Here is a 15,354-nt window from a genome sequence, read left to right as displayed (position 1 = left end):
TGCCTAGACCCACAGCAGCCATAGCGGCCAGGGTCAAGTCCCAGGTGGAGAGTGGTCTTTGTACCAGGTTGCGGAGAGGGCAGTTGTGAACCAGAAGGATAACATTGGGTGAGTCACATGCAGGTGCGCTCATGTGTGCATCATCCCTGTGAGTTTCCGCGTGCACTGAGTGTGTTTGTGTATGTGTAGTTGTGCATGCCTGCATTCGTTTCTTGTGGCTGCTATAGCAAAGTACCACAAACCGGGTGGCTTAAAACACCAGAAATTTATTCCCTCAGAGTTCAGGAGGCTCGAAGTGCAAAAAGCAAGGTGTCATCAGGGCCTCACTCCTTCTGCAGGCTCTAAGGGAGGATTCTTCCTTGTTTCTTCCAGCTTCTGGTGGCCCCAGGTGTTCCTCGGTTTAAACTGCATCACTCCAATCTCTGCCTCCATCTTCGCATGGCATTCTGCCCTCTGTAAGTCCCTTTCTATTCCTATGGGGACACTAGTCATTGGATTTGGGGCCCACCTTAATCCAATAGATCATCTCTATCCTTACCTTACCATCTGCAAATACCCTATTTCCAAATAAGGTCATATTTTGAGGTTCTAGTGGACATAAATTTGGGGTGGATTCTATTCAACCCACCATAGTACCCTTGCTTGTGTGTCCCTGGCTTATCCCAGTCCCAGACAAGCTCCAGGTAGCTGGGAAGCGCTCAGTAGATATGTGCAGAACGAGTGACCGTGTCTCTGTTTCTGGCTGAGTGTTTCCTGGGTGTCGCTGCCACTGTATATTTTGGAACCTGTGTACCTGTGTGTGGGTGCTTAGCTCTATCTGCTTCCGTGAGAACAGTATTAGCTCTGTGACACAGGTGCATAAACAGAGAGCTGAGTGGGCTGCATAGCGTCCCCTTGAGGAGGAAGGGCACAGGGGCAGGATCTGGAAGGCAGCCTGAGTGTGCCCTGGCTTGGGGCTCCTGCTAGGAGCCCCTGCTGGGATGAGGGCTGGCCTTTCTCCTCCCTGAAGTCCAGATTTGTGCGGGTGACTTGGAGAGTCCTGCCAAGGGGCTATCTCGGGAAAGGGTGACACAGGCAAGCGCCAGTGGGAGACAGGGAACTCAGCTTTTTTTTTTTTTTTTTGTAACATTTCTACATGTAGGAGCTGGTACCCTGGAGCCCATTTGTAGCCAGGAGAGAGGAAGCAGTGGGCTGCCCCAGGGAGCAGCGGCTGCAGGCCAAGGGGCATTCACAGTGTCAGAGACAAGATTAGACTGAGACTAAGGTTGAAACCCTAGACTGTCACACCGCCAATATGTGTCACCTGGTGGAGAAAGATGAGTGTCAACCAGCCCAGCAATGGCAATAAAATATGACAACAGTGCCTGCTAGCGTTGTCATATTTTCTCTGTACTGAGCACTTGGCATTCAATCCCCGTAGAGAACCGACAAAGGTGGTTCTCCGGTTGTTCCAGCGCATGGTGAGGACAGGGATTTGAACCCTGGGTCTGTGTGACTCCACAACCTGTGTGTGTCTCAGAGAATAGACAATGGCAGCCAGAGAAAGAGTGGAGCAGAGGAGGGGAGATGGGCAGGCACAGTGTTCCAGGATATGCGGCAGGAGGCCCGAGCCAGCGCCAGGAACATAGGATGGAGATGCAGGGAGTGGGATCTGCAGATGGTGGCTGAGGGATGAGGAAGAGGAGGGATTTGAGACTGGCACCCAAGTTATTCGCTGGGCTGCCTAGGTCCCCTGTGGCCCACAAATTCTACTTTCCTATATGAGAGACTTCCATCCTGACACTTGAGGAAAATTGTCCATCTTCCAAGTGGGATTCTGAGTTCTCCAAGCATTGGATGACCTTGGCTCTGAAGGAACAATTAGCGACAATCTTCTAGGTAGGGAGTGTTGTAATGTTAGAATGAACCTCATCTGAGGGTGTTTGAAAACTTTTTATCAAATATATATAGTATATGTGATTGATATAAATATTTATATATCATTGATACATGTGTAAGTATGAATATATATATATATTCACAAATTTTTGTTGAACTTAAGCTTCAGAGACGAGTTCATCATACTCTTTAGTTAATGACATTTTATAACATTGATTTGCACAGTGATCCTGTTTTATTTATTCCCATTTATCGTCATGTCCCACTCCTGTTCCCACCCCCAAAAGGCAGCGGGTCTAATTTGTTCCATGTGTATCCTTCTGTTTGCATGAATTCTTATAAAACATATGTTGTGGCACATACATGTGTGGACTGTTACACATTATGCTGTGCTGGAGGTCCTATATTCTTCTAATTTTTCACCTAGCATTACGTTTTTAAGAGCTATCCCTGCTAGTATATAAATGTCAGGTTTTTTTTTTTTCTTTCCTAAATGTTGTTTAGAGCTCCATGGTGCACACCCGCCACATTTTAATTCTCCACTCCCACAGGTAGTGGGGGTCTCACACTGTCCCCATCTCTCTGCCAACGCAGACAATGCTGCAATGAATGTCCTTGATGGCATCCCTTCACTGACCTGTGTAACAATTTCATTCAGATGGAGACCCAGGAGCACTGTTTGTGGGACTTAGGGCAAGTGTTCTCTTAATTTGGCCACGAACAACCACGTACCTGTCAGAATGACTGAAGTCCACCGATCTTCACATCTGGGCCAACACATAGCAGCATCCAGCTTCCTAAGTTTTGCTGCCCTAACAGGTGTAAAGTGACCCAATGTTGCTGTTTTAAATTGCATTTCTCTAACTGCTAATGAGCTACGGCGGGTCTTCATTTTCTGTTTGCCTATTGCATTTCCTCGTCCGCACATCCCCTGTGCCTACCCTTGGCCCACTTCCTATCATGATTCCAGTCTTTTTTCTAATTGGTTTGTAGACAGTCTTTGTAGATTCTAGATATTAATCTCCTGTCAGTTTTTGTCCAGCTTTATTGAGGTATACATAATTTATAAAAACTACATATATTTAATGTATTCATTTTGATGAGTTTGGACATATGCCTACATTGACAATACCATCATCACAGTCAAGGTAATAAGCATATCCATCACCTCCAAAAGGTTTCTCGTGTCCCTTTACTTTTTTGTGTGTGTAGTAAGAACACTTCACATGAGATCAACTCTCTTCACAATTTTTTTTAGTGGAAATATATTTGACATATAACACTGTGTAAATTTAAAATGTGCATGTTAATTTGATACATTTATGTATCTAAATATATGATTGCCATTGTAGCAATAGCACCTCTGTCACATCACATAATTATCATTTCTTTTGTGTGGTGGGAATAATTAAGATCTAGTCTCTTAGCAAGTTTGATGGTTATAATACAATATCATTGTCTATATTCTTAAGTTTTTAAGTGCACATTATCCTATTGTTAACTTCAGGTTCTATGGTGTACAGCAGATCTCTAGAACTTGTTTGATATTGCAAACATCTTGCTCTCCCTCATCTGTTAACTTTATCTGTGATGCTCTTCATATGATTTGTTATTTGGATGTGATGGGATTGACCTTTTTAATTTATGGTTCGTGCTTTTTTTTTTCTTTTTAAAGAGCTCGTTTCCTGTTCTTAGATCACAAAGATCCTACCACACTTTCTCTTAACAATTATGTTTTTATCTTTAGCAATTAAGTTATTAATCCATCTTGGTCTTCTCTTCGTACAGGTGCTAATTGAGAATCCAGTTTTTTTTTTTTTAATCTATTCAGAGAGATAATCTTCTCTACAGCATCCCCTAAACAATCGGTCCTTTTCTGATTTATTTGTGGTGTGACCTTAACCATAACCATGGCTTCATATCTGAAATTTCCGTCCTGAACCACTCGTCTGTTTGTCTGTCCCTGAAATAATCATACCTTGCTTTATTTCCAAGACATTCTCAGAATCTCAGAAGGCAATTTCCTCCACCACCTTTCACTCTTCGTTTCAGGGTTGACTTGGTTATTTTATCATCTTTCTCAAAAAATCCAACTGGATTTTTTGGGAAATATCATATTGGATGTATAGATTAAATTTGGAGAAGAATTAGCATCTTTATGATGTCACCTTTCCATTTTATTCACTACTTTGCATCATGTGCCATGTTTTCTATTAATTAAAAGTTTAATTGTTCTCCGTAGAGGTCTTATGTGTGGTTATTTAAATTAATTATAAATACTTGATAGATTTAGTACTACTTTAGATGGTACCTTGTTGTTTTTTTAAACTAATTTTAAACTTACAAAAAATGTTGCAATAATAACACAGAAAATTTTTATACTTTCCTTACTCAACTTCCTCAAATGTCGGCATCTTACTGAACCCCAGTACAATGATCAAAACTAGGAAATTAACATCGGCATAATATAATATAACTACTGATCTTATTAGAATTTTTCCATTTTTTCCACTAATATCTTTTTTTCTATCCCAGGCCACTAAATTTCATTTAGTCATTTCAACTTTTCATTATCATTCAGTTCTTAGTATTTCTTAATTTTCCTTTTAGCCCAAAGATTAGTGAGTAATATGTTACGATAGCACTGTCAAATGGTTCAACCTAATATTTGTGTTCCAAATATATGGGAACTTTTAGGTATCCTCTTCTTATTAATTTTCAATTTTATTGCAGTATGGTCAGATAACCTGGGTCTTTGCAATATTGGCACTTGGAAATTCACCTAGACTCCCTTTATGGCTTCACACAAGGTCCTTTTTGGTGACAATTCCATGTTATTACCATGTTTTTTTGGGGGGGGGTTGGTGTGTTTTTGGTGTAGTGAATAGGAGTATGTGCACATTTTTGAGTTTGTGTATGTTAAATATATATAAGTATATGTGTATATTAGCTATTTTATTAATATATATTTACATATAATAGCTCAAGTATTAAATAAAACGACAGAATTAAGTCCAAAATAGCAATATAACAAAAAAGATAAGTGCAGTAAATGCACCAATTAAAATATACATGTAATCATAGGTTGCTACAATTTATGAGAATTTAATTCTTGTCATTATGCTTGTTCTCAATCCTAACTTCTTGAGTGTTTATTCCAGACACTGTGGAAGGCAACTTATGTGCTTATCTTATTTAATCCTCATAACAACCTTGTCATCCAGGGGTTGTCATTACCTACTTCCTTTTAGGGATGAGAAAACTAAGGTTCAAAAAGAGTAAGTAACCAACTCAATGTTGTTGTTGTTGAATCACTATTTTTTTTTTTATTTATCATTATTTTTTTTATTATGGTGGCATTGGTTAATGAAATCCAGTAAGTCTACTGTGAATAATGTTGTTGTTGAAGCACTATTTTGTTTTTTTATTATTTTTTAAATTAATTCTTTTTATTTATTTTTATTGTGGTGACGGTTAATGAAGAACTATTTTAAAACAGCTTCTCAAATTTATTTAACTCATATGGATAACATGATAGAATTTTGTATGAAAAGGAAAAAGCCACCACTTAATAGTTACTAAGCTTTGCAGGCAGCTCAGAGTTTAGGCAGCATATTTGAGCATAGTGATCATGGGATTCGCATTACCCTTTCAGATTTTTCCAGCACCAGATTTTTCCAATTCGAAAATTTTATTAAAGATTAGAGAATAATAATAAGAAGAAGACTGAATTTTGCTTTCTTCTTTAATTTTCTATTCTTTAGAAAAATGACTAGGGGCAATGACAAGCTCTGAAGTGGGGACTCTGGAACTGTAGAACCAGCTCAGACTGGTCTCGTCCTGTTTCTAACAAGACTCGAAATCAAGATTTAAACCTTGGATACACCACTCATGAGTGGCACTTGTGAACCCTTAACTTGCTCCCCCCACAGAATCAAGGGACTGGGGCATGACTAGACTCTGAGGGCCAGAAGCCTTTCAGAAGCAAGGGTCCATTGTCCAGGAAGCTCCTCGAATTTTTCCCCTTAAATCTTGCCCCGAACACTGGATGGGGAGACCTTTGAGCCTTGCCTCCTGTTTCCTTATTGGCTAACTTCGTAAATAAAAGCTCTTCTTTTTTTCAAAAACTGGTGCCATGGTATTGGCTTCTATGCACGTTGGGCAGTGAGCCCGTGCTCAGTGACAACTCCACCCAGATGTGGCTGAATATAGACCTTGTGTTCCTGCCACTGGGATTTAAAAATAGTAAATTATAATTATTATTTACTTGTTGAATTCTTACAATATACTAGGAACTGTGCTAAGTATTTTAGTTGCATGGTCTTATTTGAACCTCAAGCGGCTCTGTGAAGCACGGACCATCATTATGAACCTCATTCTGCAGACAAACTAAGCATGACTTAGAGACCTGAAGAAGCCCCTCAGGGAAGTCCTTCTGGGTAGAGCTCACTAGAGACCCTGCGTTCCTACCCACTGAGTTCTTCCCTCTCTCCCTGGCCAGGTGTGATGGCCGTGTTGGGCCTGAACCACACTACCATGTCTGAATTCATCCTCGTTGGCTTCTCTGCCTTCCCCCACCTTCAGCTGGTGTTCTTCCTTTTTTTGTACCTGTTCACGCTGCTGGGGAACCTGCTCATCATGGCCACCATCTGGGGCGAGCGCAGCCTCCACACGCCCATGTACCTCTTCCTGTGCACCCTCTCCGTCTCCGAGATCCTCTACACCTTCGCCATCATCCCGCGCATGCTGGCCGACCTGCTCTCCACCCACCGCTCCATCGCCCTCACGGCCTGTGCCAGCCAGATGTTCTTCTCCTTCATGTTTGGGTTCACTCACTCCTTCCTGCTCACCGTCATGGGCTACGACCGCTACGTGGCCATCTGCCACCCCCTGCGCTACAACGTGCTCATGAGCCCCCGTGGCTGTGCCTGCCTGGTGGCCTGGTCTTGGGCTGGTGGCTCAGTCATGGGGCTGGTGGTGACAATAGCCATTTTCCACCTCACCTTCTGTGGACCTAATGAGGTCCACCATTTCTTCTGCCATGTGCCACCTCTCTTGAAGTTGGCCTGTGGGGGCAATGTCTCCGCCGTCGCCAGGGGTGTGGGGCTGGTGTGCATCATGGCCTTGCTGGGCTGCTGTCTCCTCATCCTTCTCTCTTACGCCTTCATCGTGGCCACCATCCTGAAGATCCCCTCAGCCGAGGGCCGGCACAAGGCCTTCTCCACCTGTGCATCCCACCTCACTGTAGTGGTCGTTCACTATGGCTTCGCCTCTGTCATCTACCTCAAGCCCAAGGGTCCCCAGTCTCTGGAAGGAGACACCCTGATGGGCATCACCTACACGGTTCTTACGCCCTTCCTCAGTCCTATCATTTTCAGCCTCCGGAACAAGGAGCTGAAGAATGCCATAAAGAAGACCTTCTTCAGCAAACTCTTTCTCCAGAGCTCCTGAAGTGGGTGGTTTTGTGGCAGGGGATGTGGTGGGTGGAGACACCTCAGTCTCCTGTCTGTAAAATGGGTATAATTATGCTTCACTGGTGACGATTCTTACATGTGAACTCTCCTTACCTTTACCCATAGTCAGTGCTCTGTAAATTCTAGATGTTTGCTTTCTCTCCTTTTCCCCAGTCTGGTTAACCTCATTCCTCCTGGATTCACTGGGGTCATGGCCTCCACAATATTGACTCATGTGTCAACTTCTTTCTGTTTCCATGACTGAGGGTGGCATGGAGGAGAGGGTGCCCACATCAGTGTGTTGGGGAACTTGTGTGCAGGGTTTATCACTTGAATGAGTGAATGAAGGATGTTTGCTCTGCTTAAAACAACAACAACATAAACAGCGACAGTGATTTGGTGCCTGCTGGGTACCAAGCATCATGTTGTATGCTCCAGACACATCATCCCTCTCATTCTAACCATTGTTTTAAGGACAGGAAAGCATTTTTAATGGCAAAATGGTTTTTCATTCTCAGTTCCTCACAGTTTTGCAGGAAGGGTGTCTTCTCCTATGAGTGGCCTCTGTTGACTGAGCTGAATGACAGGTCTAAGGATACAAATTACAAAGAGAGAGAAGGGATCTGAATTTCTCCTTGGGAGAAAAGAAATGTAGAGAGATGAGGTGAAGGCATAGAAGAAGGATGAGGAGGCTGTGGATGGGTTGAGGGAAAGGGAAGGGACAGGAAGAAAAACCTGATTCCTGGCAATTGACCCAGACCCAGTGGCTGGTGAAGAAATTCAAGGAAAAAGCAAAGATGTAAATGGGCATTTTGTAAGGTTTATAAGGTTGCCATAGAGTACTTGATGTAATTCCCCTCCCCTGACACCTCTGAAATTCTCAATAAAACTTTGTTTCTCTTTCATGTGTTATGGAGTCAGCTATATTGGCGGGGGTGTGGGGGGCGGGTATGCATGTGCAAGCTAGGTCCTGTTTTAAGGGAGGTGCTCAGGTGGAGTCAGGCAGCCCCTTTTGGGTTATATCCCATTTAAAAGTGAAGAAATGGACACAGTGAGATTCAGGACTTGCCCAGAATCACAAAACCAGTGAGGTGCAGGGGTACAGTATGAGGTTGGCCAAGTCATCTTTGGCAGTGGATCTCCAACTTGGGGGCACATCAGAGTCAGGGGGGAGCTCTAGAATATGATGCTCTGGAATAGATGCTGCTTCTGGTGATCTGGGGGTGACACTTTGGGACCACTGCTCTATAGAATCTTTAGCTCAAATAAAGCCAGATATTTGAACTGGAAGCAGAAGTAACTTTCTTTCCTTTTTCTTTCTTTCTTTCTTTCTTTCTTTCTTTCTTTCTTTCTTTCTTTCTTTCTTTCTTTCTTTCTTTCTTTCTTTCTTTCTTTCTTTCTTTCTTTCTTTCTTTCTTTCTTTCTTTCTTTCTTTCTTTCTTTCTTTCTTTCTTTCTTTCTTTCTTTCTTTCTTTCTTTCTTTCTTTCTTTCTTTCTTTCTTTCTTTCTTTCTTTCTTTCTTTCTTTCTTTCTTTCTTTCTTTCTTTCTTTCTTTCTTTTTCTTTCTGCTTTCTTTCCCTCCTTCTTTCCTTCTTTCCTTCCCTCCCTCCTTCCTTCCTTCTTCCTTCCTTCCCTCCTCATTAATGGTTATGCTGATAACAGCTTCCAACTTTTTGAACATTTATCATCAGCTAGGTATGGTCTTCTTAAAAATAGCTTTATTGAGATATAATTCACATACTACATAATTCATTCACTTAAAGACGCGAATAATCACCACCACAGCCAATTTAGAACATTTTTATAACCTCCAAAAGAAACTCTATACACTTTAGCTAGCGCCCCTCCTGCCTCTTTACCCTCTTCCTTCCAGCCCTAAACAACTATTAATCTGTCTCTATAAATTTGCCTGATCTTGACATGTCATATAAATGGAATCATATAATATTTAACCCTTTTGTGTCTGGTTTCTTTCATTTACCATATGTTTTCAAGGTTTATCCACATTATATTAGTACTCTCATACTTTTTTATGGCTGAGTAATAGTCCATTGTTTAGATATACCACATTTTATTTATTCATTCACCTGCTGATAAGATATTTGGGTTGTTTCCAACTTTTGGCTATCATGAGTGATGCTGCTATAAACATTCTTGTATTGATTTTTGCCCAGACATATATTTTCATTTTGGAGTATATACCTAACCCCAGTGGAATATGGGTCGTATGGTAACTCTATGTTTAATAATTTGAGGAACTGCTAGAGTGTTTTCCACAGTGGCCGCACCATTTTATACCCCCACCAACAGTGTATGAGGATTCCAAATTCTCCACATCCTCACTAACGCTAATTTATCCAACTTTTTGATTACAGCCATTCTAGTGGTACCTTATTATGGTTTTGGTTTGCATTTCCTTAATGACTAATGATAATCATAAATGCTTAACAAGTCAGTTCTTTCATTTCACAAGGAAGATCAAATAATTAGTTCCCTTTCGAAGATGAGAAAACTGAGATATAAAGAGATTAAGTCTATTAGTGAAAGGTCTGGCCCCTGAAGTGGAAAGATTAGAATTCTTTAAGTCAGAGCTGGGGTTCGAAAGCATACATTTCTCAGGGGTTTAAAGGGGAGGAAACCCTTCTGTCCCAGGAAGGGATAAAGACCTGGATTGGAAAGAAGAAAACAATTTTAGACAGCACCAAGGAAATGATCCCAGGACCAGATATACGCTGTTCTCAGGGGAGTTAGGAAGAAACACCTAGCATGAGAGAATTGGGGGGACATGTCATAAGTCTGATAAAACCCGCTATAGGGTCTTTGTGTTTGGTTTTCATTAGCAGATGTATCAATATGGAAAAGATGGTCATGTTTAAACATGAAGTTGTTTGTCCTAAAGAAAATGGTGACTCCTTTTAATTTAAAGCCAGATTCCTGAGTTATATTGAGAAGATCCAATGTAGTTAATTAGAAATATTTTGAGACATTCTTTGCCTCCCCTATAAATTTTGAAGGAGTCCCAGGTGGTAAGAATTGTCCCTCTTGGAGTTGTCGTGTATAAGGAATATTTAAGTGGCCAGCACAAGTCCTGGAAGAAATCTGAAAAATCACCCCTCTGCTTAAACCCTTAGGATATAGTACAAAATCTAGTGTGGTTGGGTCAGCACTTCATCTCCAACTCTATTCCCCCAGCGCTTCCCAGCTCTCAGGCCCCACTAGCTCTCTGGCAGTTCCTGCAATAAACCAAGCACACTCGGACCTCAGGAACTTTGCACATGCTGCTGCTTCTACCTGGAGCACCCTTTCCCTTCTCCTATACATCTTTAGATCTGACCTTAAATGGCACTTCCTCAGGGAAGCCTGCCCTGATTTCTAGTGCTCTTTAGCTGATCACTGATCTGCAGACATCTTGAAACACAACAGTTGTCATGTAAAACAGGCAAGAATCAGACTGTGAAAGAGCTGATGGCAAAGACAGCTTCTAGGTTATATCCAAGAAGCATCAGTGTGGTTTCCTGTGGTCCTCAGAGGAAACATCAGCTTGTTCTGGTTTGGTTGACCAATGTTGGTGCATTTTGAAGTTTAAATAAACCTTATTTTTACTCTTTTATTTTAGTTAGTATTAGTCATTTTGTAAATTTAAAACTACCAAAGAAGTCGAACTTTGTTAACATATGTTGTTTCTATAAATGGCATATTCTAGACCCCAAGGACTGGGCCAAGGCACGATGTGTGAAGCAAGGTTGTAAAAATGCAGCTTGTATCCTGTCTTTATTTAAAACATTGATGTATTGTTTGTCGTGAATTTTTGCATTAATTTTGATTTTAAAAATATTGCATTAAATAATATTTATCTTGATCATTACTGAATTTTTTAATGACTCCTTAACTTTGGTGGTCAGGGGGGTGCTTCATTTGCCTAACCCTAGATTCTCCCACTACCTCCCACAAAAAAAGAAAGAAAAAAAAACACCTTGCATTTCTTTTCTCTTAAAAGACTAAAAAATAGAAGCCACCATTAACATATCTGGTGATGGAAATAGTAATAAGAGCTAAGAGATCAGTATAAACACATCCAGTGTCTTGGGGTGATGACCCCCACACCACAGCCAAGCCCCTCTGCCCACTAGTGTCAGCCAAGACGCCCACCCACAGGGGCCCTGTGTCCCTCTCCACTCCATTATTCAACTTCTACTTTCTGAAGGTTCCACCATCCCCTGCATAACTAGCTGTTTGCCATTCTTGGCTAATGGTCCCCTCTGTGACATGTTCTTTGGTATCCCCAAGGCAAGGTCAGAGCCCAGAGAGGTGATTAAAGGGCCTGGAGCATGGAGGAGGGCTGTTGATGGGGAGATCTCCAGACTTTAGGGGACCCTTCTCCCTGCACTAATTGGAGCCCCCCGAGTTTTTTATGCTAATTGCTGGAGGCAAAGGCAAGCTGGAGAGAAGCAATTTGCTGCCTTCACCTCTCATCTTTTGCTCTTCCAAAATGTTGACCCCTTCCCCGTCACTTGTGGATGAAAGTCCAGTCCCCTCCTCAAGGGCGTTTCCCTTCTTCCCCACCCCAAACCCCCAGGCTGTCTCTACCCCGCAGCCAGAGAGACCTTTGTAAAGGGAAACTCTGAAAGATCACCTCTCTGCTTATACTCTTAGGTATAACGTGGTTGGGTCCGAGTTTCACCTCCAACTTTATCCCCCAGCCCTCCCCAGATCTCCAGCCTCACTAGCTCCCTGGCTGTTCCTGCGATAAACCAAGAATGTTCAGACTTCAAGAACTTAACATATTTTGCTTCTTCTACCTGGAATACCCTTCCCCTACTCTTACACATCCTAAGGACCAATCTTAAATGTCACTTCCTCAAGAAAGCCTTCCTTGATTTCCCCATACTGAATCATCACCCCCACTATAAGTCCTCATAACAACTTCTTTTTTTTCTCATAGATTTTTATCACAATTTATCATGTATGTTTATTAGTGTGATTATTTGTTTAATATCCACATCGTCCCCCTCTCAAGTGCAAGCACTGAGATCAGGGGTCACACCTAATCAGTTCAACATTACATCCTCACTGGCACCAAAGAAAGTGCCTGGCACACAGTAGGTGCTCAATAAATGTTTCTTAAGTGAATACAGCAGGGTCTGTCATCCTTGGCACTGTTGACATTTGAGGCTGTCTCATTCTCTGCGGTGTGCACTGTTCTCTGAACTGTAGGGTGCATTCTAGTGGCCTCGATCCACTAGATATCGTAGCACATTTTCCCCTCCTGCAGTTTTAATGACCAAAAATGTCTCCAGAAACTTCCGAGTGTCCTCTCACCACTGGAGTAAAGAAATCAGGAAGGACTAGCTGATGCACCCCAAGCTACAGCAGTCATTTCCCTTTTGGTAGCCCTTAGCACTTGGTCCATATCTTGGTAAGAGCTCTGATATTTTTCTGAGTGTCACTCCATCTAGCACCACGGAAACTCTTCAAAGACAGGGAACAGCTCCAAAACCATCTCTGCACTCCCAGAACCAGCACAGGATTTGAGACACAGAAGGCCACAGATAATTATTAAATAGATCTTAAAAACTGGCATTTATTGAGTGCTTATTGCATGCCAGTCACTGTCAATTGCTCTATATAGATGATATTTAATTCTCAGAACTATCTTAAGAAATGGTGACATTATTAGTAAAACCATTTTAATGATGAGAAACTAAAGCTAAGAGATGAGACGTGATTTAACAAAAGCATTTTGCTTCATCGCTTAATCATTGCACAGCCCTATCTGCAATTTAGAGTATCTTTCTTTATCTCTTGAGAGAGCAAGAAGTCACCTGTCTCCTTCTCCATCTCTGTTACCATAGCGATGAGTCATGGGGACCATTCCTGGAGGCTAGGAGCCAAAGAGAGGAAGCTGTTCCTGGAGAAGAAGATTCTGGGTGAAGAGAAGCAAGTGAGGAACCTCAGTTGGAGTAGCATTCTCCCTGTGGCGCCCCCTGCTGGACCACAATCCTCTTCACTGAGGTCCCACTCCTGCCACACTGGAAATCCAGATGGATAAGTCAAAGTCGGTGCTCCAATTGGTCATTTCGTCAACTCGCGCCTTTCCCCTTGATCCCAAACTCATCAAGCAAAACTTGTAATTTTTAACATCATCCTAATTACTGTTTAAACCACCGGTGAATTATAAGGTTCTTAGGATGCCAGAGTGTTCGATTCGAAAATGGACTAGTCCTCCTTGGATGGGGGACCTACAAAACCCACTGTAGGAAGACAGTGTGTGAAGCATTGGGTGAAGAGGACTGGGATGCAGAAAAGGCCAACATTGGAAACATGGCCCTATAAAGTTGCGTGATCTTGGATAAGTAATGCAACCATTTTGAGCTTTCGTTTTCTCTCTGTCAAATGGAGTGGATGTGAGTTTAACTGCCCTGATCCTTTGTTGTGAGGCTGTAATGAGATAATTTACCTGAGGGGTAACAGGAAACATGCAGTATATTCTGCAAAGGAAGATGCTTTAGGTTCCCCAGTTTTGACTAATATTGTTTTCCATGTTAATATGGGAAGTTTTTATCACTTAAGCTATAGAGAAAGACTAAAATCGACTTTAAAACAAATGATGCGAAGTTTATTATTCAACTTAAATAGGAATACACATATTTTCTTTTCTTTTAACTTTGGCTAACTCGATTAATTTATCACTTGTGCATTTTAATTATGTTTTGTTGTGTACAACAGTATCCATTAAGTATTATTATAAATTTCTATTTTAAAATAAATGTATAAATTCATATTCAGAAACAATTTAAATTTGTCAAGGAAACCTGTTTTAGTTGAGAATATAGTTGACATATAACATTGTATAAGCTTAAGGTATACAACGTGTTGATTTGATACATAATATATTGCAATATGATTACCACTGTAGTGTTAGCTAATACCTCTATCATATCACATAATTATCATTTATTTTTTGTGGTGAGAACAATTAAGATCTAGTCTTTTAGCAACTTAGAAGTTTTTAACATAGTATTGCTATAATCACTATGTTGTACATTAGACCTCCAGGACTTATTTATCAACTGGTTACAAATTTCTACCCTCAAACATCTCCCCATTTCCCCCATCCTTCAGCCCCCGGTAATCAACATTTTACTGTTTCTGAGTTCAGTTTGTTTCTGTTCCACATATAAGTGATACCATACAGTATTTGCTATTCTCTTGAATACATGTATTTTCAACAAATTATAAATACTATGCAGTATGGTCAATCCGAAATCCCTGTCATGCCCATGGGGGAGCATTAAGTCAATGTGACCATGGGTACATCTTTATTCTGGGCTTTGCACTCATTATTGTGGTGCAACAAAGAGTCCCTCCACCGGTCTATGTGCCACATCACTCTCTAACGTAACACAGCAGGCGATTTCTCACTGGGGGACTTTTTCCCTTTAACTATAGAGACTTCTCTGTCTCTCTGCAGCTGCTCAAGCTTCACACTTTAAATGCAGAGATGTCCTCAACTTTTTCTGTGAGTCTGCTGATTACTGTTTCTAACTGCTCCTGCACATATCTGTGCAATGCTAAAATTATTCATCTCTGCTGTAATCTGGCTTAGTCTTTTGTAGCATTATAAAATTCATGTTGTATTTCCTTGCTGCCTAATAGACAGCGGGGCCTGATGTCCTCCATTTCTTTTTGCAGTGTGAGTTGATGGTGGTGGCAGGAATGAGATCACCCTGGTTTCTGGTGGAAGAAAAACAGATCCCAGATTTAATGCTACCCGAGGAAGTGGCTTGCAATAGATGAGAATCGTGGAATCTGATTGTCTCAGTGTAATCATCTCATATAGCCTTCCACCCTGAATACATCCTTGGTGCTGTTGAACCACTGTGCATGCATTTGTTGCCTTCAAGGTTCCTTTCAAACCATAAAGCATCAGACAAAGATAGGTTATTACACATTTACAGGGTGCCATTTCTAATAGTAGCATCTGGTAACCCAGTTTACCCGTTTCCAAATTCCTCCCAGACAG

General features: G+C 41.5%; 1 protein-coding gene across 1 annotated transcript; it reads left to right on the top strand.

Annotated features, from left to right (window-relative positions):
* The first annotated feature begins 6,384 nt into the window (after nucleotides 1–6,384).
* On the top strand, nucleotides 6,385–7,343 carry LOC102887629 (olfactory receptor 10H2). The gene has a single exon (XM_006904241.1). It carries the CDS (start codon nucleotides 6,385–6,387, stop codon nucleotides 7,327–7,329), a length of 945 nt encoding a protein of 314 aa, XP_006904303.1. The 3' UTR covers nucleotides 7,330–7,343.
* Nucleotides 7,344–15,354: the final 8,011 nt, after the last annotated feature.

The sequence above is a fragment of the Pteropus alecto genome, unplaced genomic scaffold (genome assembly GCF_000325575.1).
Source record: "Pteropus alecto unplaced genomic scaffold, ASM32557v1 scaffold160, whole genome shotgun sequence".
Taxonomy (NCBI): Eukaryota; Metazoa; Chordata; class Mammalia; order Chiroptera; family Pteropodidae; genus Pteropus; species Pteropus alecto.
The sequence above is the reverse complement of the archived record's forward strand: the minus strand, read 5'-3'. Positions and strand labels throughout refer to the sequence as shown.

Bases quoted from the DNA above. Each gene is read 5' to 3' on its own strand.
- LOC102887629 (XM_006904241.1), top strand. From the start codon at position 6,385: ATGGCCGTGTTGGGCCTGAACCACACTACCATGTCTGAATTCATCCTC.